Raw genomic sequence first — 22,671 nt, 5'->3', positions numbered from 1 at the left:
GGAAAAGCTTAAAAAATATGGACATAAACTTCGAAAAAAAGACGACCAAAACGTAGAATTTTTATTTTACATTTTGACGTAGAAAAACAAAAAGTTGCATGGTTAACAGGTAAGACAACACAAGTGTTAACATACTGTTCAAGTTCATACACAGGGCTGGGTATCGTTCAAACTGTTTCAATATCAACTCCGTGACTTTAATACCGGTTCCTAAATTATATTTTTTTTATACCAATTTACAACATTTCACATAACGGCACATATCTTGTATTTTATTTTCTGCTCCTACAACCTGAGTCCTGTCTCTGTGTAACGTAGAGTTTTTCCTGCGTGTCTCTACCACGTATAACGTTAGACAGCCAATCACAGACATTATAAGATCTTGGTAGAAGCATGCTGCGTGCTTATTGGCTCACTGACGCCAATGAGATTTACTCCTTAGGTAACGACGAGGCATTTTTTGATACTCGATACTAAAGAAGCAATTTGGTCGCTGCCCAAAAAAGTACTGATCTGGTACCGAGCCCTACATATAAACCATTCGTACATCTAGCTATGTAAAAGTAAAGCTCTGTAATTTATCTTTTTCTGGGGGGGCTTTTCCCTTTTATGAGACAGTGGATAGACAGGAATGGGGGGAGAAATGGTGGATGACACGCAGCAAAGGGCAGCAGGTCGGATTTGAACCTGCACCACTGCAGGACTCAGCCGAACGCTTTTACTGGGTGAGCTAGAGGCCGCCCCCTTTTTCCTAATCTTAACCTAAACGGCCGCAAACGGAGAACTTTGGCAACACCGACACTGACGCCAATGTTTCGCCGCCTGATTGGGTCTTATTGGTGACTAACGTTACTATGACAACTACCAGCAACAGGCGGGGTATACACGCTGCCTCCTGTTTATGTCCAGTATACCAGAATGTTGATGACATATTGTAACGGACTGTGTTAATCCTTCAGATTAATGTTAAATGTTAATGTCAAATGTTAAAGAGTATCACTGTTCAGATACAGATTAGAGATGTTGAGTTAAACACTGAGATTTCCGCCTGTCAGTGAAGTAAACTTGAGTTTAGATGTTGTGAACCTTCTACAGGTCATTTTCCTATGAGAGTGAGCCGCGGGAGATGGTACACCTGTAGTTGGCTGAGAGCTAAGGGGGGTGTGGCTGTTGTTGTGTCCTGCAGGAAGAGAAAGGAATGTAAGTGTGTGAGCTAGGAAGAGGTCAGGTAACGTGAGTTGGCTTAACTGTTCTTGTTTTTTTGGCGTTGGCTACGGCCCACAGTAGCCTGTATTCAGGTCAATAATAAAACTGACAGTAAACTGGCTATACGTCTCACCGGCTGCTTATTGAGGGACGTAACAATATTTTGGTTTGGGGCGTGTTAGTTTAAACGCAGATTAGTTCTTCTACTGCAACTAAAAACACACAGAGATCGCTTTTGGCTTAAAACTCTGCTTGAAAAACCAAAAATGTAGTGATGTAAATGTGGGCTGAGTTGAGTGGCGGTGTTGTCTCCGTACCTGTCTCTTGTAGAACAGGATGTAGGCTTCCCGCTGCTGCAGCTCACAGACTATAGAGCTGGTCGTCTCAAAGACCACCGAGTCATTGAAGCTGAGCCAGCGGTCGCGCGGATCGTCTGGACTGTCGTCGGGGTGAACGCCGTTACAGATGTAGTGTCCTATCGGGAGAGAGATTGTTGTTAACATCTTAAGTAGAGGTGGAAAGAGTACCAACATCTTCTACTGAAGTTAAAGACTTTTACTTAAGTACAAGTAAAACGATCTTAGAAAAATCTACTCAAGTAAAAGTGAAAAGTAGCTCATTTCAAATTTACTCAAAGTAAAAGTTACTAAGTTACTTTTTATGATAAGGGGGAGCATTGTTTATATTTATACTTTTTTTAATGTCTTAGTTAAAGTTGTTAAACTTAATTAAATTGCAGTCGATTCGATAAGGGCACAAAGTGTTTCATTTTGAGTTTGTTGACAGATACAAAACATCGCTACAGGCCTTTTCTATTTACTGAGTAACTAATATGATTTAATATGTAGCAAAGTACAATACTTCAAACAAAACATAGTTAAGTAAAAGTACACAAAAAAAAGGTAATTTGTAACTTTCCACATCTGATCTTAAAGGGCTCATATTATGCTCATTTTCAGGTTCATAATTGTATTTAGAGGTTATATCAGAATGGTGGTTTAATGGTTTGATTTTCACTATACACCATATTTTTGTAGTACTGCACATTGCTGCAGCTCCTCTTTTCACCCTGTGTGTTGAGCTCTCTGTTTTAGCCACAGAGTGAGGCATCTCACTTCTTTTCCATCTTTGTTGGGAGTCACACATGCTCAGTAGCTAGGTAAGGACTACTAGCCAGTCAGAAGCAGAGTATGAGGGTGTGTCCTGACAGGACCTAGGTAAGGACTACTAGCCAGTCAGAAGCAGAGTATGAGGGCGTGCCCTCACAGTACCTAGGTAAGGACTACTAGCCAGTCAGAAGCAGAGTATGAGGGCGTGCCCTCACAGTACCTAGGTAAGGACTACTAGCCAGTCAGAAGCAGAGTATGATGCGTGCCCTGACAGTACCTAGGTAAGGACTACTAGCCAGTCAGAAGCAGAGTTTGAAGGCGTGCCATGCTAGCAACTAGGCGAGGATTATAACGTGTGTTACAAAGTGTGTTACAAAAAGCATAATATGACCACTTTAAGACACAGTGGAAGTTAAAAAGGTTAAAGGATAACTTCAACCTGGACCCTATTTTCGAATGTTTTTGTGACAAATATTTTCTGAAATTAGTCCAGTATTAAGCCACCTGTACTCGGACATCGTCAGTTAATGTCTACTAAAAGTTCCGACAGTGTGTCCGACAACATTATGGAAAGGATCCCTACAGAGATAGACCTTTTAGTTAAAGAGTAAGATCCTTTTAGTTTAACATGAAACAGCCGAGAAATCACCATCGCCAAACCCACCATAATCCATGTAAATAATCAGGACTTTTAGCGTGTATAGAGCCAGCATATCTCCACCAGACTCCATGTAAATAATCAGGACTTTTAGCGTGTATAGAGCCAGCATATTTCCACCAGACTCCATGTAAATAATCAGGACTTTTAGCTTGTATAGAGCCAGCATATTTCCACATATAAGTGGGTGAATTAAGGGTTTATTTCAACCAAACCAGAGTGGCGATTGTTGGAACAGTGGAAAGATGAACCGAGACGGCTTTTGACAGTTTGAGTTTGTTTCCATCCACTTTGAGTGAAGTGTGTTTCACAATGATGAAATTATTGTATATTTAAATGGAGATTCGGCGATGGCGATTTTGTGTCTGTTTTTCATATAACAAAACAATGATCCTACTCTTTAACATCTCTAACAGAAGGCCACATTCAGTCTGCAGTGTGTGAGTCTCTTACCTCCTTCTTTGCAGCCAAAATGGCTGATGGTGCTGATCAGACTGTAGCAGCTGCCGCCCTGAGAAGGAACACAGTTTAGAAGGGTTTAGCTTCACACACGAGGGCGTGGGTTTTGGGGGTTGCACATTATATGTTGGGGGTCATCCCCCTAAATTTCCTGCATTCTGGTTAATTTCTTATGCAACAATTTATACATTTTCTGCATCAAGTTATGGTGCGAATGTCTTTATTTATGTAAAGGAAATGATCATTCTCCTTCTCTTGTTCAAAACTTTCTGCATATTCAAAACAGCAGTTTTAGGAATCATGTGAATCTCAAAAACAAATCCTTTTTTTAACAGAGTTTCTGCAGGTTCCAACATTTTCAAATTTAAGACTTTTCAAGACCATTACGAATGAAATTTAAGACATTTATCACAACATCAGCTGAGCCCTGAATTCAGATTTTTTTCAAGCCAAGTATTGCTAAACTTGCACTTCCTTATAGCTGAAGAACAAAATCTGTTTTATGTTTGTGGTGAAATTTGAAAGAGACTCGCACCAATAACACGAAAGCTGATTGGCTGCAATATAAGTTGCACATTTGGTTTCAATTATAGTTGTATTACAGCAAATTATATTTGGACTAGCGCAAGAAAGAACTACAACAGTGCGGAATCAAAAAAGAAGAGCAGGTAGCGTTACATGGACGTAGAAAAATTCAAAACCTGTTTAAAATGATTTAAGACCTAGAACACAATACTTAAACAAATGTAAGACTTTTTAAGGCCTTCAATTTTGAAATTATGGACTTGTAAGACCCCGCGGAAACCCAGTTTGAAGCCAAAAGCTCAAATCTTTATTTTTCACACTTCTATTATGTTCTATATATATATATACATGTGTCTTAAAGCAGGCAGGTAAAACTGGCAACTGAAATCCAAACAAAGCAAAACAATGAAAACTAAGAAGAGCAAAAAAACCACAAGGAATAAACTTCACAGGGAAAGTAGCAGGGAATGACAATCATGACGATGATCTGACAACAGACAAAGACAGACAGAGATTAAATACACAAGGTAACAAGGATTGTAACGAGGGACAGGTGACATGAGGGCTGCTGAACAGGTGAGACACATCAGGGCGGGGCAGACAATCACAAAGGTGGGAAAAAAAACACAGGACAGGAAGTAAAATAAGACTTGACACAGGAGAAACAGAGACTAAAAAGTAAGACAGGAAACTGAAGCATGAAACCATAACAAGAGCTGTATTGGAAAAAACATTCCCTCACTCACTATTCCTTATATAATGTTTATTAATTAGTGACTACATAGGGACCTTAAAGGGAAGCTCAGTTTGTTCTTAAATGTCTCCTGACATGGTGTTCTTTGGATGATTTTATATAGACCTTAGTGGTCCCCTAATACTGTATCTGAAGTCTCTTTTATATAGACCTTAGTGGTCCCCTAATACTGTATCTGAAGTCTCTTTTATATAGACCTTAGTGGTCCCCTAATACTGTATCTGAAGTCTCTTTTATATAGACCTTAGTGGTCCCCTAATACTGTATCTGAAGTCTCTTTTATATAGACCTTAGTGGTCCCCTAATACTGTATCTGAAGTCTCTTTTATATAGACCTTAGTGGTCCCCTAATACTGTATCTGAATTCTCTTTTATATAGGCCTTAGTGGTCCCCTAATACTGTATCTGAAGTCTCTTTTATATAGACCTTAGTGGTCCCCTAATACTGTATCTGAAGTCTCTTTTATATAGACCTTAGTGGTCCCCTAATACTGTATCTGAATTCTCTTTTATATAGGCCTTAGTGGTCTCCTAATACTGTATCTGAAGTCTCTTTTATATAGACCTTAGTGGTCCCCTAATACTGTATCTGAAGTCTCTTTTATATAGACCTTAGTGGTCCCCTAATACTGTATCTGAAGTCTCTTTTATATAGACCTTAGTGGTCCCCTAATACTGTATCTGAAGTCTCTTTTATATAGACCTTAGTGGTCCCCTAATACTGTATCTGAAGTCTCTTTTATATAGACCTTAGTGGTCCCCTAATACTGTATCTGAATTCTCTTTTATATAGGCCTTAGTGGTCTCCTAATACTGTATCTGAAGTCTCTTTTATATAGACCTTAGTGGTCCCCTAATACTGTATCTGAAGTCTCTTTTATATAGACCTTAGTGGTCCCCTAATACTGTATCTGAAGTCTCTTTTATATAGACCTTAGTGGTCCCCTAATACTGTATCTGAATTCTCTTTTATATAGGCCTTAGTGGTCTCCTAATACTGTATCTGAAGTCTCTTTTATATAGACCTTAGTGGTCCCCTAATACTGTATCTGAAGTCTCTTTTATATAGACCTTAGTGGTCCCCTAATACTGCATCTGAAGTCTCTTTTATATAGACCTTAGTGGTCCCCTAATACTGTATCTGAAGTCTCTTTTATATAGACCTTAGTGGTCCCCTAATACTGTATCTGAAGTCTCTTTTATATAGACCTTAGTGGTCCCCTAATACTGTATCTGAAGTCTCTTTTATATAGACCTTAGTGGTCCCCTAATACTGTATCTGAAGTCTCTTTTTTATAGACCTTAGTGGTCCCCTAATACTGTATCTGAAGTCTCTTTCCCAAAATTCAGCCTTAATGCAGAATTACAGCCACTAGAGCCAGTCCCACAATGAGCTTTCCTTAGGATGTGCCATTTTTGTGTCTGTAGCTATTGAGGAGGAGAGAGGGGGGGCAAGGTGGAGGGTGGGGGTGTGGCCTTGACCAACTGCCACTTTGCTCGTTTGAAAGCCATGATGTCTCTCTCTCTCTCTCATGGGTGGGCCAAATTCTCTGGGTGGGCAAAGCAGAGAAAGGGGAGGTAACCTTTCCCCTTATGACCTCATAAAGAGAAGATTCCTGATTGGCCCATCTGAGCTTTCATTTTCTCAAAGGCAGAGCAGGTTATTCAGGGCTCGGTTTACACCTATCACCATTTCTAGCCACTTGGGGACCATAGGTAGGCTGGGGGAACTCACATTAAATTGAGTTAAATTATAAAATTTTGATGCCATGGGACCTTTAACATTTTGATATTAAACACACATGGGGATCAGGTTATAAGCAAAAACCCAATAAAGGAGAATTCAAGAAGATATCTAAAAATTTCCTTAGACCTCGGAGGGTTCAAGTGAGGCACATGGGTTAAGTTGTGCGTTTCTTTACCTGTGCGGAGGACACCACCAGGTCCCTCAGCAGTGTGACGGGGTCATCGGCCTTCTCGAGCTCGAGGGACGGAGAGAAACGAAAACGCTTCAGCTGCAAGATGAGCACTCTGAAGGAAACGATAAGAAAAGGATAAATGTTGAGTTGATAGTGTTGTGTTTTGTACGATTATTATGAATCTTTTCTTTTAAAGATTATTTTTTGGGGGGCTTGGACTCACTGTGGCAGAGTGCTGAATGAAGATCTGTAACTCGATGTCTTTCCTCCGCACTCACAGCTGAACTCTAACTCTGTTTCCTGCAGAACAGAACAGAGATAACACAAGCAGTGAGTGGCAGTGTGTGTGTGTGTGTGTGTGTGTGTGTGTGTGTGTGTGTGTGTGTTAGAGCCGAGATATTCAACAGGGGGTCCGTGACCCATAGGGGGTCCTCAGAGTTAGTGCAGGGGGGGCCGCCAATTTATGTTAAAAAAGATTTTTTTGAAAGTTTCTCTTTTCAAAAAATAGAATATACAATATACAAAATATACAATAATATACAGTATATATATATATATATATATATTTTTTTTTTTTCATTTACACATTGAAGATAAGCTTACTATAATGTAGGTACGGAAGCCACTATGGTAGCCATCCAGTTAAGTTTAAGGAGTCCCTGTGCCTTCCACTTATACAGTATGTTTAGCATTAAAACATGATGTATAAATAATATATTAATATCCATTTATTTTTATCCATCCGGCCCGGTTTAACATGCAACTTAATTTTATATAATATATGTACAGCAGTAGAGGGTCCCTACTCCGTCTCTCTTTCAGCTAAGGGGTCCCCGGCCTAAAAAACGTTGAAGACCCCTGTGTTAGAGGATGGATACCCGACCTGAGCCCGACGGGCTGTGCCGGGCCGGGCCGGGCTGGGCCTGGCCGGGCCGGGCCGGGCCGGGCCGGGTTCGGACAGAGATTTAGAAATGATGTTCGGGTTCGGGTCAGTCTCGGTCACATCAGCGCGAAAAGGCATTGAACATTTTAAATTTAAAACAGCTTATTATGTAGGTAGCCTTAACTTTTTGCCGCAGGCCCGCTCATAGGTGTGGGAAGTGGGGGTGCTGCTTTAAAACGGCGATGACAATAAAATGATACTAGCTTATGAATATCTCTGGTTGTGGTTTCTGTTCCACAACATTTTGTATGTCATGTTTGGGGTGTGTGGGATGAAGAGAGGGATCATTTAGTAATTTAAAAATTACTTAAAGGTCACATGCCATGAAAATTTCACTTTATGAGTTTTTTTTACATTAATATGCGTTCCCCCAGCCTGCCTATGGTCCCCCAGTGGCTAGAAATGTCAATAGGTGTAAACCAAGCCCTCTCTCTCTCATGGGTGGGCCAAATTCTCTGGGCGGGCAAAGCAGAGAAAGGGGAGGTAAGCTTGCTCCTTATGACCTCATAAGGAGAAGATTCCTGATTGGCCCATCTGAGCTTTCATTTTCTCAAAGGTAGAGCAGGATACCCAGGGCTCGGTTTACACCTATCACCATTTCTAGCCATTTCTGGGTATCCTGCGCTGCCTTTGAGAAAATGAAAGCTCAGATGAGCCGTTTTGGAATCTTCTCCTTATGAGGTCATAACAAGCGAGGTTACCTCCCCTTTCTCTGCTTTGCCCGCCCAGAGAATTTGGCCCACCCATGAGAGAGAGAGAGACATCATGGGTTTCAAACAAGAAAAGTGGCAGTTGGTCAAGGCCACACCCCCACCCTCCACCTTGCCCCCCCCCCTCTCCTCCTCAATAGCTACAGACACAGAAATGGCACATACTAAGGAAAGCTCATTGTGGGACTGGCTCTAGTGTCTGTAATTCTGCACCAAGGCTGAATTTTGGGAAAGAGACTTCAGATACAGTATTAGGGGACCACTAAGGTCTATATAAAAGAGACTTCAGATACAGTATTAGGGGACCACTAAGGTCTATATAAAAGAGACTTCAGATACAGTATTAGGGGACCACTAAGGTCTATATAAAAGAGACTTCAGATACAGTATTATGGGACCACTAAGGTCTATATAAAAGAGACTTCAGATACAGTATTAGGGGACCACTAAGGTCTATATAAAAGAGACTTCAGATACAGTATTATGGGACCATTAAGGTCTATATAAAAGCATCCAAAGAGCACCATGTCATGGGACCTTTAATTTATCTTCAGTGTGTATTGGCCAATCAGATTTGCATTGGCCAATCAGATTTGTCTTGACGCGACTGCGATTCAGCCTACGCATAGCATGCGCGCACACTCACAGCCACACACAACGACGAATGACTTTCTACTATGTCAGCACTACTTAGCAATGTCTCAAAAGAGAATTTTGGATTTTTTTCAATCGCCCAACCCCAAACACCCGAGGACTAGAGGGACGCACCGTCAGCTCAGCTGTACTTCATGGAGGGGAGGGGCGAGCGAGTTTTTAAAAGGAGACAGAGGTAGAGTGGTCTGCAGAATACAGAGCCTGTGTAACATAGTATGTTTAGATTCTATGTGGACCGTGGACCACCCCCGCACCCCAGCACCCCCCTGCCGAAAAAACCTTCCCGTGCATCTGGGCCCGTTGCGTTTTTTTGAGTGTACCCCCTGCGGCAACCCCCCTCCGCAGCCTAAACACACTGACCCCATTCAAAATGAATGGAAAGACCAGCGAGGCCAGGAGGATCTTACCTTCAGGTACTCCTGGAGCAACTGTTCCACAGAGACTCCAGAAACCAGGTCCAGAGGTAGGTTAGTGAACTCCTCCTGTTTCGTTGACCGGGCCCCACAGCTGCACATTAAAGGGACAACACACATTGTTAAATATTGAATATTGTTCTAGTGTCTTCTCTCCTCTGTGACAGTAAACTTTAGTTGTGGACAAAACGAGACATTTGAGGACCTCATCTTGGGGCTTTGATCAACATGTGATAAGCACAAACAACTAATCCATTCACCCGGAAACTAATCCACACATTAATTGACTATGAAAATAATTGTTAGTTGCAACTCTAGATCCAGATGTTTTGGCTTCACTTATACAGTCTATGCATCAACCCCTGGCCCAATCACACACGTACACACACGCACGCACACGCACACACACACACACACACACACACACACACACACACACACACACACACACACACACGTTCATGTCATCCTCAAGTTTCTCCACAAACTGAAATAACAGCTCTAACACGCTCACACCTCCACACACTCCCAAACTAACTACTAACTACTTGCACCATATTCTGACATTTTATAGACCAAACAACTCATCCATTACATCTATATAAAAAATGGACAGATTAATGGACAATGAAAATGATGTTTAGTTGCAGCCCTACTTTGTACCACAGCTGGACCGGAGCAGCGCTATTTCCAAGGTGACCACACACACGTGTGTGTGTGTGTGTGTGTGTGTGTGTGTGTGTGTGTGACTCTCACCTCTTGCACGTCCTGGTGTTCTCCATCTTGAACACCATGTGGGCCTCGACGGGGCAGGAGTAATGTCGGCCCATGCTCGCTGCGGCCTCCTGCAGCAGAGGGGCCAGACTCCTCATCTGCTCCAGCACCGAGGTCAGGAACTCATGAGCATCCTGGAGTTGATACACACAGCACGAATATCAGGAGGAGGTGTGACCGAGTATTTTAACAGTGTGGGATTAGTACTTTTACTCAGTGGTGTAGTCTACGTGATATGCAGGTATACGTAGTATACCCACTCAGAAATCTCCAGGATTTCACTTAAACATGCCCAATAACACGCAACATACGTCATTTGTGTTTTTTTCTTCACATAGTCTAAATTGAGTTATTTCCACCGTAAATTGGTGCATAGAAGCGTATCCGAATACAGGAAATGAAGTCGTTGATGCTTAAAACTTCCCTGGGGGAGGACACCCAGACCCCCCGCTATGATATGCCCCCCCTCCTCCCCCAAAGGTAGATTCTGGCCACTACAGTATACCCACTACAATACATTAGACTACACCACTGCTTTTACCTAAAGTGGCTATATGTAACTTTCAGTTAGTGTTGATTTCAGCGGCCCCCTTTGGATAAAAGTGGTAGTGGTTTTAACACACCCGCTGTCGTAAAGGTCTAGGAGTTAGCATTATGAGGAGGTCATATAGTTGCAATGAATGTTTTGCTCAGACAGAAAATCATTAATTTACAATAAGAGAAAATAGTATATAGAGTATACATTACAGATGTGTGGTTGCATTTCAAGTGTTGCATACGGTAACTTAGCCTACTTTGGATGTCTCCTGAGCTAAACCGGGTAATGTTATCCCTGTCACTGTGTCAACCAATGCATTAGGACTGTAGCAACCAATGTAGTAATAACTTAGATTAATATAGTGCATTTCATGAAACCCACGGACGTTTTGCACAAGTACAGGGGGACAAGGGAAAAGAAAATAGTAGGGCCAACACAAACACGGACTGAAAGCAATAAAACGTCCGCACTAAATGGAAGGGGCCGTCATTTAATCTAGGCTACTGGCGTACAACCACATTGCGCAATCTAAAGTTATTTTAATGAATAAAATAGACATATTACATACATGAGGGCCAATTGGGGGATGATTTTGAATAATTTACAATCCCGTAATCTGTTGAAAGCCCAACCGAGTGTGACTCGCGTTATCGCCCGTTGTCTTTCACTTTCACTTTTAGTTCTTCGTTTAATTTGCTTCTTTTCTGTGATGGCCCTACCCCAGTATCTTTCCTTTTAATATAATTTGTATAACATTTAATTTGTGAGTCTTTTTGTGTGTTCTGCCTATATGCTGACGACGATCTGTTTCTGTCAAGTATAAAGCCATAACTGCAACAGATAACTTCTAAAATAAAATAAAAATACAATTAGGCCTTTATAAAGAAATGTCCTCCTGTTACCTTTTACCTGCATACTCAATAACACAGGCTTTTCCGGTGTTCAGCCGAAATCAGAATGTCAGAATGGGTGTTCTGTAGTGCCGTCTACCTGCCGAAAACCATTTTGTGACTTGGGCCCCGGGCCGAGCCATTGATAAAAACAACATAAAATTGGCGTTCTTTTCACTGTTACATGTAATTTATGATGATCGGATGGAACATTACACAGTTTCAGAAACATTTAAAAGTTACATATAGTCACTTTAAGTAAATTATCTGACCACTGGGTGAAACAACAAATAACGACATGCAGAGGACTCACATGTTGCAGAATGTTCCTGAACCCGGGAGTATGAAGTGAGACTGCCTCCCGAAACGAATGCAGGATGGGGGCTTTAGTTTGGGAGTGTGTGGAGGTGTGAGTGTACCTGATCTCCATCAATCTTCTGCAGAGAATGAGAGAGAAAAAACAGACACATTTCTGATGTTAGGTCTGTTCATTTCGTTCCTCGGGTTTGTGGAGAAACTTGAGCATGTGTGTGTGTGTGTGTGTGTGTGTGTTTTGGGCCAGGGGTTGATGCATAGACTGTATAAGTGAAGCCAAAACATCTGGATCTAGGGCTGCAACCAACGATTACTTTCATAGTTGATTTATCTATGGATTATTTTCCCAGTAAACTATCAGTTGTTTGGTTTCAAAAATGTCAGAAAACGGTAAAAAAAATGTGGATCAGTGTTTCCCAAAAAGCCAAAGATAACGTCCTCAAATGTCTTGTTGTGTCCACAACGCAAATATATTCAGTTTACTTTTAGAGAAGAAACTAGAACAATATTGACGTTTAAGAAACTGCAATCAGAGAATCTTTAGTAGTACGAAGGACCGAAAATCCTCGTAAGGCGTTTTTTTGGGGAGGTGGATGGTGGTGGAGACCGGGGTTCATGTCCCGTTCTTATCCCGACTAAGTGCGTCTTAATATGACGCCGAAGGGCTAGACGAGAGACCCGAGAGTGTCAAAAAGTGAAACCAAGGGTCACGACCAACCATGTCTAAATATGGCGCTAAAGGAGAGTTTTTGCGTCAATAACAACGCCAAAGGCACCTGACCAAGCATTGCTTTTTGGCGCGATGGGAGTGGGAATGTGTTGGTTAAATAGTCTGTGGCAGGGGTCTTCAAAGTTTTTTTAGCCAAGGACCCCTTAACTGAAAGAGAGATGGAGGAGGAACCTCATACTACATATATTGTATTGTATAAAATTAAGTTGCATATTAAACTGGGCCTACAATAACATGTAGGGCGTCCTAAAGTCTTTATTCATACCATTTTTGCATAGAATACTAAGCTATTAAAATAGCCTTATAATTGTTGCCATGATTTTATAAATCATGTTTTCATTTTAAAATATACATGTGGCACAGTAAATGTTTAGGATTAACTCTATCTTTGGATGGCTACTAGTGACTATACCTTACCTATAGGCCAGTAATTTTATCTTCAGTGTGGATTTATATTTGCTAATAATATGTTGGATTCATTGAAAAAACTTTAATTTGACAATAATTTGGAGGCCCCCCCTGCTGAAGATCCCTGGTCTGTGGTTTGGGCTGCCGTACCTCATCAATTGAGCCTCAGGGACTGATCTCCAGACCTGCTCCATGCGGCTGATGTCCATCATAAAGTCCTCCAGGATCAGGAGACTCTGCAGGCTGGAGTTCATGTAGCAGCTCTGACCAATGTTTGGTAACCTGACACACAAACACAGCCGGTCAAAACACATATATGTCAGTTTGATTTGATGGATAAATTCCTCGTTACATCTTTGATTCACGTGCAGATGTACTCACCCGAAGCAGTCGACGCGGCCTTCTATATTTATATATTCAACGCGGCGTTGATCTTTTATTGTGGTGCTACGGAGACAAAAAAAACCCCCAAAAACTATGGTTAATAAACATGTCAAGAGGCTGAACAAAAACACCATGGAAAAATATATTTAAAATTGAGAAGCTTTAACACTGGAATCTGTCGCGATAGGCAAACTGACACTAAACTAAAAGTTGAAATTATTTTCTAAAGCTTGTTAAAATGACAGTAGTAATATCATGAAAACACCCTCATTTGTTGTTATAATCAGCTGGAAAACAAAATTCAAAAGATAAAGAATTCAAAATCTGCACTAAATATAAATTATATGGTTAAAAGAAATAAACTGGGCCTTTAAAGTCGAACTTTGGTTGTCTACGACTAAGCTTTAGGAGATTAGAGAACGTGGAGGCAGATTTCGTAGCCTGGTTAAACCCTGACGAACTTCTGACAAATTTGAGATTTGCTCTGCAAGTCAGTCTGGCCAAGAGCCCATTCAAGCCCATTTCCAATTTTTCCAAATCAAGGCACCAATCACAACCATTGCGGCGGGCTTTGCAACATGCTCGCTGGTTGAGATGTTTTTCCGTCGCTCTGCATACGTCATCTCATTCATCGCTCTGATTGGTTGAAGGACTATCCAATTACAGATTTTGGGTTACCCGGCGAGATTCTGCTCGAGCAGCGCGTCCAGGATGGCACTGAAGTCCGTCAGTTGTGCCACCATCAAGTCGTCCAGCGGCTCGATGCCGTCGCTAAACTGCACCACCTTGTCTTTGCGTCCCCTCTTGTCCTGCGTCTTTGTCCCGTTAACTTTTGCAGAGCTGCTGCTAGAAGAAGAAGAAACAGATCGCCGTCGTCAGCATATAGGCAGAACACACAAAAAGACTCACAAATTAAATGTTATACAAATCATATTAGATTTAAGAATCCCTTTTCTACATGTTATTTACAATTAAACATGGCAGATAAATAGTTTAAACATGTGAGTTACACCAGTCCTCTAAACCATAAGACAATATGAGTCATTTGTTCCTCCTTTCTAAAACATCATAAATTAGCGCCCCCTGCAGGAAATACTACCTCATATCTAAACCGGAGAATGTAAAAGTCCTGATTTTAAACATTGTTGTTAATTGCATTAAGTTGTGAAACGGTCGCAATGTGGTTAAACTTAATAGGCATAAAACTACTACTTGGTTAAGTTTAGAAAAGATTATGGTTTGGGTTCAAATCAGACATAACTTCACTTCCTGAAGGTTACGAGCGTGACACTGAAGGTGACGTTTGTAAAGTTAAAGAAAGACTTGTTAATGTCGTGGTTTGAGTATGTTTAGGCACCAAAACTACTTGTTAATGTTTAGAAAAAGATCGTTAGGTTAAAAAAAAAAAAAAAAACTCGACGTTTATATATATTTTTTTCTATATCAACGACGTTTCATTTCCGGGATTGCTCTGTTGCCACCGGAAATTCCGCCGGATGTCCCTAATTTCGGCCGGATGCTCGTCCCCTTCCTCTTTCTTTGTTTTGCCGTTCTAACCTCCGGTGGATGTCTGGGAGCATTTTTCAGGAGACATGAGTCTCCAAAGTATACTGATCAGTGAATATAAGAAAAATGATCAACACTTTTAATGTACTGGCAGACTAAAAGCATCGTTAAATGAACTTCTTTACCTCATCAGAGGGTCCAGGGAGTTCCTCTTTTCTTTTTTGTTGTCTGCAGCCGGAGCAACGCGAAGCCTTCTCTGTTGGAGGAAAGACAAACTTTTATGGTTCAATAGTGCAAACCCAGAACAACGATCTATGTTAGTACTCTGATTGGGTCCTGACAGGTGAATATGAAGCTACATTGGCTCTTTCTGTGAAACATACACTGCAGCATTTAAACAGCTGACGCCACCAAGAAGTCTTCTCGGCCGCTTCCTTTGTTGTTTGGGAATCAGAAGTGCTAAAGAGAAATATTTTTGGATATATTATATGAAATCATACCAAAGATCTTCTATACCAAAGATAGCACACATAACATTATTTGGTTATATACTGTATATCACATATTTAACCAAAAGATGTGTACTGGAATTCATTCAAAACTTTAATTTGTTTATAAAGTGTTCAAATTCGACTGAAAGAGACAGTTATATTGTTGATCGCAATTATTCCTGAAACAATTCATTGTACATTTGTAATTGTTACAGGCCTACTGATGTGACGCAATAGCCACACAGCGCCATCTCATGTCACATCTGTTCAGTTTCTGTGGTTCAGAGTACAGTGAGAGATGACGGAGTCATGCTGTCTCCTTTTTTCGGCAGTGAAATACTAAAGCTGAAAAACTAAAAGTGGAATGATTTACGTTCATTTTTTATTTAATTGTCTAACCTGGCAACTAGGGTAGTAGTTTCCACTGGCGACAGGGGGGACACTTTCCAAAATCCAGTTTTGTGTCGTCAGAGTATTTTAATATTCAGGCGATGAAACAGGTTGTTGTAAAAAATTGTTATCATTGTTTTTGCTTGATTTGCTAAACTCTATGATGGCTAAGGAACTCTTTGCTGACTTTCTAGGGGTTTATGTCGAACGAAGTGCGACAAAAGTCAGAAAGAGTGATTAAAACGTCTGAGAAAAGGCACAAAAGAGTCGGAAAAAAACAACAAAAATGGGACATCCAGTAATACAGTCAAAGATATTTTACTTTTTTGGATGTATGCATGTGAATTTAACTCTACATGTCTGGCCCTTGATGTGATTCTCTTTTCCACTGTGGCAATAAATGAAAATTAGTTTAACACCCCTGATTTATCAGTTTAAAACCAAAATTCTTTTGTTTTCAAACACTACCAGGTTAAAGGTTTGGATTACCACCGAGAAACTAAATATTAATCACGTACGACACATAAAATGTTAAGTCCCTTTGGTAAAATAAAAAATCTAAATCTTAAAAGGTCCAATGTGTAGGAATTTCTCCCATCCAGTGTTGAGATCATATATCGCAATCAACTCTCTCGCACCACGCAGTTCAAAGTAGGTATAACAGCTACGGTAGCCTTCACGCTTCAAAAAGCCGGTCTCTTGCTCTTTTCAATCTCCTTTTTCTTTTTCTGGGCGAAGAAGAAGAAGACTCCTGTTCCTGACATTGATTTTGAATACGTGCATGGAGGTATTAAGAGAATGTGTGGTCCTCCATTAGCAGCACCTGTGAGTTTATCATGTGACAGAGAAAACGCAAAAGGCAGAGCAGTATGTCCTGTATGTCCCTTACCGCCTTCCGTATTTCAAGATGGAGCATGAATATGGATCGTCTATTCCAGTTCATGCAAATGTAAAATTTCAAGCCAATAGGAATACTTGGAATTGATGATGGTGGTAAATATTCATGAAAAAGGACAAGTTAGTGAACGGGGAAACACAGATTTTGATAATGAACAACTAAGCACGTTACACACTGGGCAGCTATGAAACTGATAATTGAAGTAAAGAAGCAGTTGGGATAACATTAAAATAAGTAAAATATTCCCTTGCCTCCTTTTAGGGGGGGAGTGAAGTTTCTTCTCATCCGCCACAACATTTACTTGAGATGTTTTCTGTTTAGAATAAAGAAAACAAGTAGGAATATTAACAGAAAATGAATGTGCCTTCATAGTAAAATGTTACAGAAAAGTATTTACTAAGTCTAACACCTGACTCCATCAAAGTTTCAACAACTTTTACACTTCACATGTTGAATCTGCAGAAAGATGGAGACAAACCTGTTGTGGTGGAAGTGATCCAAACATCTTTGTGGTTTTTGTTTTCAAAATCTCTTTTATAATTGAGAGTTAACTTGTAATCTGTGTGTGCACTGTTGGGTTGTCGAGGCCAAACTGATCCTTCAGTAGCTCAGGAGCTCTTTGACCAAAACGGTTCTAGAAGGTGAATCAGTGTGATGTCATAAACTGAATTATGTTCCGTAAGCTCATTATGCAAATTACAGAAAGTACACTGCAAACGTAAACAAACTGGGACACATTTAGAATGTTTCTGTTTAAAACTGTGAAATGGTATATACCAGGGCTCTTCAACAGCAAGGTAACGTACCCGATTTGTACAGGTCCTATCCCCTGACCAATCGGCTATCCTAACCTTAACCACTTGAGGTCAATGCCTAACACCAACCAATCGAGCTGCTATTGAAGGGCGGGTCTTTGCGTGGCCATAGTAGGATTTGTAAATAAAGGTTTTTCAAAAATTAAAATGTCTTAACATGATTTCAACATATTATTAGCAAATATAAATCCCCACTGATGGTAGGCTAAGTGGCCTATAGGGAAGGTAGTCACTAGTCTCGCTTTGCCAGACCTTCCTCCAAAGCGAGCTGGAGGAGGGTCTAGCTACTCCACATAGCATTCGGGGATGGGGGAAAACTCTGGTTTATTGGCATTTCTTTAAACCAATCACAATCGTTTTGGACGGCGCTAAGCGTCGGACGCAATGATGGTGCCGTTTAGTTTTGGTGGAACATGTGTACGTTCAAAAGTAGTTTTAGTCGTGCAACAGAAAACTCAGATTGGACAGATAGTCTAGCTAGCTGTCTGGATTTACCCTGCAGAGATCTGAGGAGCAGTTAACCATAGTCCTCACAAATCCACCGGAGGTTAGAACGCCAACACAGAGAAAGAAACAGATATCCGGCCTAAATGAGTAAAATCCGGCGGATTTTCGGGCAGCAACGGAGCAATCCCTGAAATAGAATGTCAAGGATATAGACTAGGTAGTCACAAAGTTAGCCATCCACAGATACAGTTCATCCTAAGGATTTACTGGTCCACATGTATGTGTAACATTAAAAGATCAGATCAATCAATCAATCAATCAATCAATCAATCAATCAATCAATCAATCACTCAATCAATCAATCAACATTTATTTATATAGCTCTTTACAGCAACCAGCAGGTATCCAAAGTATCAAGAACCAACAATAAAACAACATAACAGACAATAAAAAGAATGCAAACATAGAAAACAGTCAAATCAGTAGAAACAGGAGGAGGAGAGGGAAATTGTCACACCACTACTATGTATTAAAAGCCATTCTAAATAAATAGGTTTTGAGTTGTGTGCACATCTAGATGTATTTGTTAAAAAGTGAGCAGCAGCATGTTGCACAAGCTGAAGGCGCAAAATGGAGGTCTGATTCAGACCAACATAAAGAGCATTACAGTAATCCAACCTTGAACTAATAAAGGCATGAATTGCCTTCTCTAGATCGTGCCTGTTAAGGAAGGGCTTAACCTTAGCCAGGAGAGAAAGCTGGAAAAAGCTCATTTTAACAACATTGCTGATCTGCTTGTCAAATTTCATGCTGCAATCAAATGTCACCCCCACATTTTTGACAGTTGGCTTAGTGTGTGAAGCCAGAGCTCCCAAACTCAAAGCTGGATTGTTTGACATGCAGGAAGTACTGACGATTTTTATGTAAGTTATGTAAAAGCCACAATTTTGATCATTTATAAAGATGATTTATAAAATCTTGCCAACAATTATTATTTTAATAGCTTTGTATTCCATGCACTAAAAATGTATGTATAAAGGCTTTAAGGCTGCCCTACTGGTTATTGTATGCCCAGTTTAATATGCAACTTAATGTTATACTACATGTACAGTAGAGGGTCTCTGCGCCGTCTCTCTTTAAGTTAAGGGGTCCCTTGGTTTAGAAAACGTTGACGACCCCTGGTCTACACTGTATGTTATTGTATATACTGTAAATCCCCAACTAGCTAGCATTAAGAATATTAATTCCCTCACCAACCCCAACGCCTTTGAGGATCCGTATGCCCCGCCAATGCCATCGCTCTCTCCACTCACCCTTTCCCCTCTTTCCCCCCTGTCCCATGTTGGAGTTAACTGACCAGATGAAGCAGCTGGTATATGCTGGAACCAAATTTACCCCCCCTTCTCCCATCATTCGCCCCCAGCATCAAACTGCCCCAGTTTTGACTCAATCACCGAAAGTAAAACGCCAGACAACTCTGCCCCCTCAAGGACGGCAGCTGACTCCTTCTCCCCAGACTGATAAGGATGCTTGTGTACAAAATGCAGCAAGACTCTCTCAAGCTTTAACTGATCCAGGGTCCAGGCTGCACGCCTAGTGGCACTCAGGACAAGACGGGCCCTGTGTATTAAATTCTTCCTCAATTTATGTTGTGATAGGTAATAGAAAAATAATGGTGATTCTGCTAAATAAGGAATAGGAAAAGGAATATCCATTCCTCGTCAGCCACAGCCTGTCCCAAAAAAATGAAGCAGATAATTCACACTAATACTAGCCTTACTAAACATCAGATCTTTCACAGGAAAATCATTTTTAATCAATGATTTTATTATTAATCACAATCTTGATTTTATGTTTTTAACTGAAACCTGGTTTGACCATAATAACAGTGCTACTGTTCTCATTGAGTCAGCTCCTCCTAACTTCAGTTTTATGAGTGAGAATAGAGTGAATGAGAAAGGAAGAGGAGTCGCCATTTTGTTTAATGACTCATTCCAATGTATGCAAATTTCTTATGGAAAGATCAAAGCTGTCTCTGGTAAGATAAGATCTCCATGGAGAAATGCCACACTGGTAAGAACAGGAAAAAGAGTGTTGAAAAGCTGAATGCAGTTGGCGAAAAACTAATCTCCAGGTCCATTATGACACCTATAAAGAGAGAATTCACATTTATAATTTGGAACTGAGCAATGTAAGGCGGTCCTTCTTCTTTGATAATTCACGTGCTTTGTTTGCCACTGTCGATAGGTTAACAAACCCTCCAGTACCAGTAGCATCTGAACTTTGATCCACCGAGGCCTGCAATTAATTTGCCATCTTCCTCAGAGACAACATTCAGAATATTACACAAACAGTCAGCGCCTCCATATCAAGTACATGATATGTGTTGTCACAGTGTCCATGCAAAACAAATTCCAATATGACACAATTTCATATGATCAACCATAAAGACCTGGAGGACATTATACAACATCTGAAAACCTCCTGTTGCCTTGATCTAATACCAACGGGCGTTTTCAAAAATGTTTCAAATTGTTTGGCTTCAGATCTTCTACAGATTGTAAACACATCTCTTCTTTCAGGTATCTTCCCACAGGCCCTAAAAACTGCAGTCATCAATCCACTCTTAAAAAAGATCAATCTAGACACGTCACTAATTAGCAACTATAGACCGATATCAAACCTTCCATTTTTAAGTAAAATCATTGAAAAAGCGTTTTTTTGACAACTCAACCTTTTCTTGTCACTAAACAACAGTTTTGATGCCTTCCAGTCGGGTTTTTGACCACAGCACTCAGATGGCTCTTGTTAAAGTCTTTAATGACATCCACTTAAACACAGATTAGTGGCAAAACTTAGTATTAATGTGCTATACAAATAAAAAATAAAAGCTGCCTTGATCTCAGACACACAAATGTACATAACCTTATCGCCAGGGGACTATAGGCCAATATAAAAACTGAGTAAGTGCATTGAACAAATTAAGGACCGAATGTGCCAGAACTTTCATAAATTAAATGAAGAAAAAACTGAGGTGGTTGTTTTTGGAGCAAAAGAGGAACGATTGAAAGTCAGCGCTCAGCTTCAAAACGACAACGTTAAAAACAACAGACAAAGCAAGAAATCTTGGTGTAGTCATGGACTCAGACCTGAATTTCCACGTTACATCTTTAATCTATTAACCAGTACATCCAGTAGTCATCTTTACAAGAAACTTTTTAAGAATTGTCTTCTGGTGGCAGCTTCAATTGTCTGTCTGCAGTTGTTAACTCAGGTCTTTATTCTTACATAAATGTCTTATCATGCACCATTTCAGTCTCCCTGATAATTCATTGATTCATCATCAGCACCAGAAAAACAACACCAGTAGCACAAAACTAGGTGCAGGACATTTGTAGCCTAACTTAGCACAAATTGGAAGAATGCCTATGAAAAAAATACAGTTATATATAGGCCAACACGTCCTCTTAACCATACAACATTATGAGTTGTTTACTCCTCCTGTAACACGACCTACAGAAGCGTATTATTAAATAGCACCCCTAGTGGTGGAAGGAAATACAACGTTTTTAACATTGTAAAATGGTGGCAGTTCTGTTAGGTTTAGGTACAAAAACTACTTAGTTAATAAATAAATAAAGGTTGTGGTTTAGGTTGAAATGGTTAGGGTTAGTGTAACAAATAGGACAGAGAGAGAGCATTATAGAGCAGTCAGTCACTATATTTAACTTTAACTACATACAGTGGAGCCAAACATTTTGCACTCTCATCTCTCATCCCTTTCAGGTCCCAGTTGTCCTTTTGTATTTGAATAACGGATCCAATTTGAATGGCAGCGTGATGTTCCGGTCTCCAGTTCAAACTGAGCCGCACCTTAATTCACCTGACAAAAGCGAACAAAGAGCCAGCTCCCCTCGGGTCTCTTTATCTTTCTTACTTTTAATTGGGCCACTCGATCAAAGAGAGATGTCTTGCCAATGAAACACAGTCTGTGTCATTTTAATTCTCTCTCATTAGCTTTTAAATTACTAAGCAGTCCTCCTATGGGAAGACAGTCATTTTTAAAAATGGAAATGAAAGAGCTACTCAGGGTAAAGCAGGGGGGGGGGAAATAGAAAAGACTCAGCAGGTCTCTGCAGAGCTGATGAACGCCCGCTGATATCCTGACTGGAAATGAAAGAATTCTGACCTTTGACCTCTCAGATGGGAGGCGTTGTGGCAGGGAAAGATAAGGATCTGGACTCTGAAAATGGCAATTGCTCTGTGGGCTGTTTGCTTTTTATAAGCACAAATAGCAGTGAGTGAGGAGGAAGAATCTCACAATACTGTATCTCACAAAACTTTGTCCCCTACAAAAAAAACATTGTACTCTTAATCTGCTCTGTCAAATGTGTTTTGAAGTAGGGCTGTGCAATTACTCAGCTCCTAACGATTCACAAAAACAATGTAATCATAAACAAAATTATTGTGCACATTAACACATAAGTAAACTCTTATTCTGTCTTAGGTTCTGAATGAACATTACATTACATTATGAAACATGTACTTTCGCCTCCTCCCAAATTCTAAACCCACTCAGCCAACATTTATATATATTTTTTATATTATTTATTTTAAGGGGTTAAGTATTTCATATTAGGGAAATTTCACTGTTCAAAGTGTTTTCACTGTTTGTTTTTTTATTAAATAAATGTAACATCCTTCCAAAAAGTCAATTAGTAATCATGTTAAGTAA

The 22,671-nt window shown here is 40.3% G+C and overlaps 1 protein-coding gene across 1 annotated transcript; it reads right to left on the bottom strand.

Moving 5' to 3' along the window:
- Positions 1-1,096: 1,096 nt before the first annotated feature.
- LOC114566031 (ubiquitin carboxyl-terminal hydrolase 37-like) lies at positions 1,097-16,674 on the bottom strand. Its single transcript, XM_028594374.1, has 14 exons — positions 16,666-16,674; positions 15,279-15,354; positions 15,081-15,151; positions 14,068-14,235; positions 13,387-13,452; positions 13,156-13,287; positions 11,866-11,989; positions 10,107-10,258; positions 9,345-9,444; positions 6,854-6,930; positions 6,634-6,742; positions 3,427-3,484; positions 1,524-1,681; positions 1,097-1,180 (listed from the first exon to the last, which is right to left on the bottom strand). Exons 3-14 carry the CDS (start codon positions 15,083-15,085, stop codon positions 1,097-1,099), a joined length of 1,233 nt encoding a protein of 410 aa, XP_028450175.1. The 5' UTR covers positions 15,086-15,151; positions 15,279-15,354; positions 16,666-16,674.
- Between the last annotated feature and the right edge of the window lie 5,997 nt (positions 16,675-22,671).

The sequence above is a fragment of the Perca flavescens genome, chromosome 12, assembly GCF_004354835.1.
Source record: "Perca flavescens isolate YP-PL-M2 chromosome 12, PFLA_1.0, whole genome shotgun sequence".
Taxonomy (NCBI): Eukaryota; Metazoa; Chordata; class Actinopteri; order Perciformes; family Percidae; genus Perca; species Perca flavescens.
The sequence above is the reverse complement of the archived record's forward strand: the minus strand, read 5'-3'. Positions and strand labels throughout refer to the sequence as shown.

Bases quoted from the DNA above. Each gene is read 5' to 3' on its own strand.
- LOC114566031 (XM_028594374.1), bottom strand. The intron at 11,990-13,155 runs GTACGGCAGCCC...CATTCTCTGCAG, and splicing joins CCTGAGGCTCAATTGATGAG to AAGATTGATGGAGATCAGGT. The intron at 1,682-3,426 runs GTAAGAGACTCA...CTCTCCCGATAG, and splicing joins TTTTGGCTGCAAAGAAGGAG to GACACTACATCTGTAACGGC.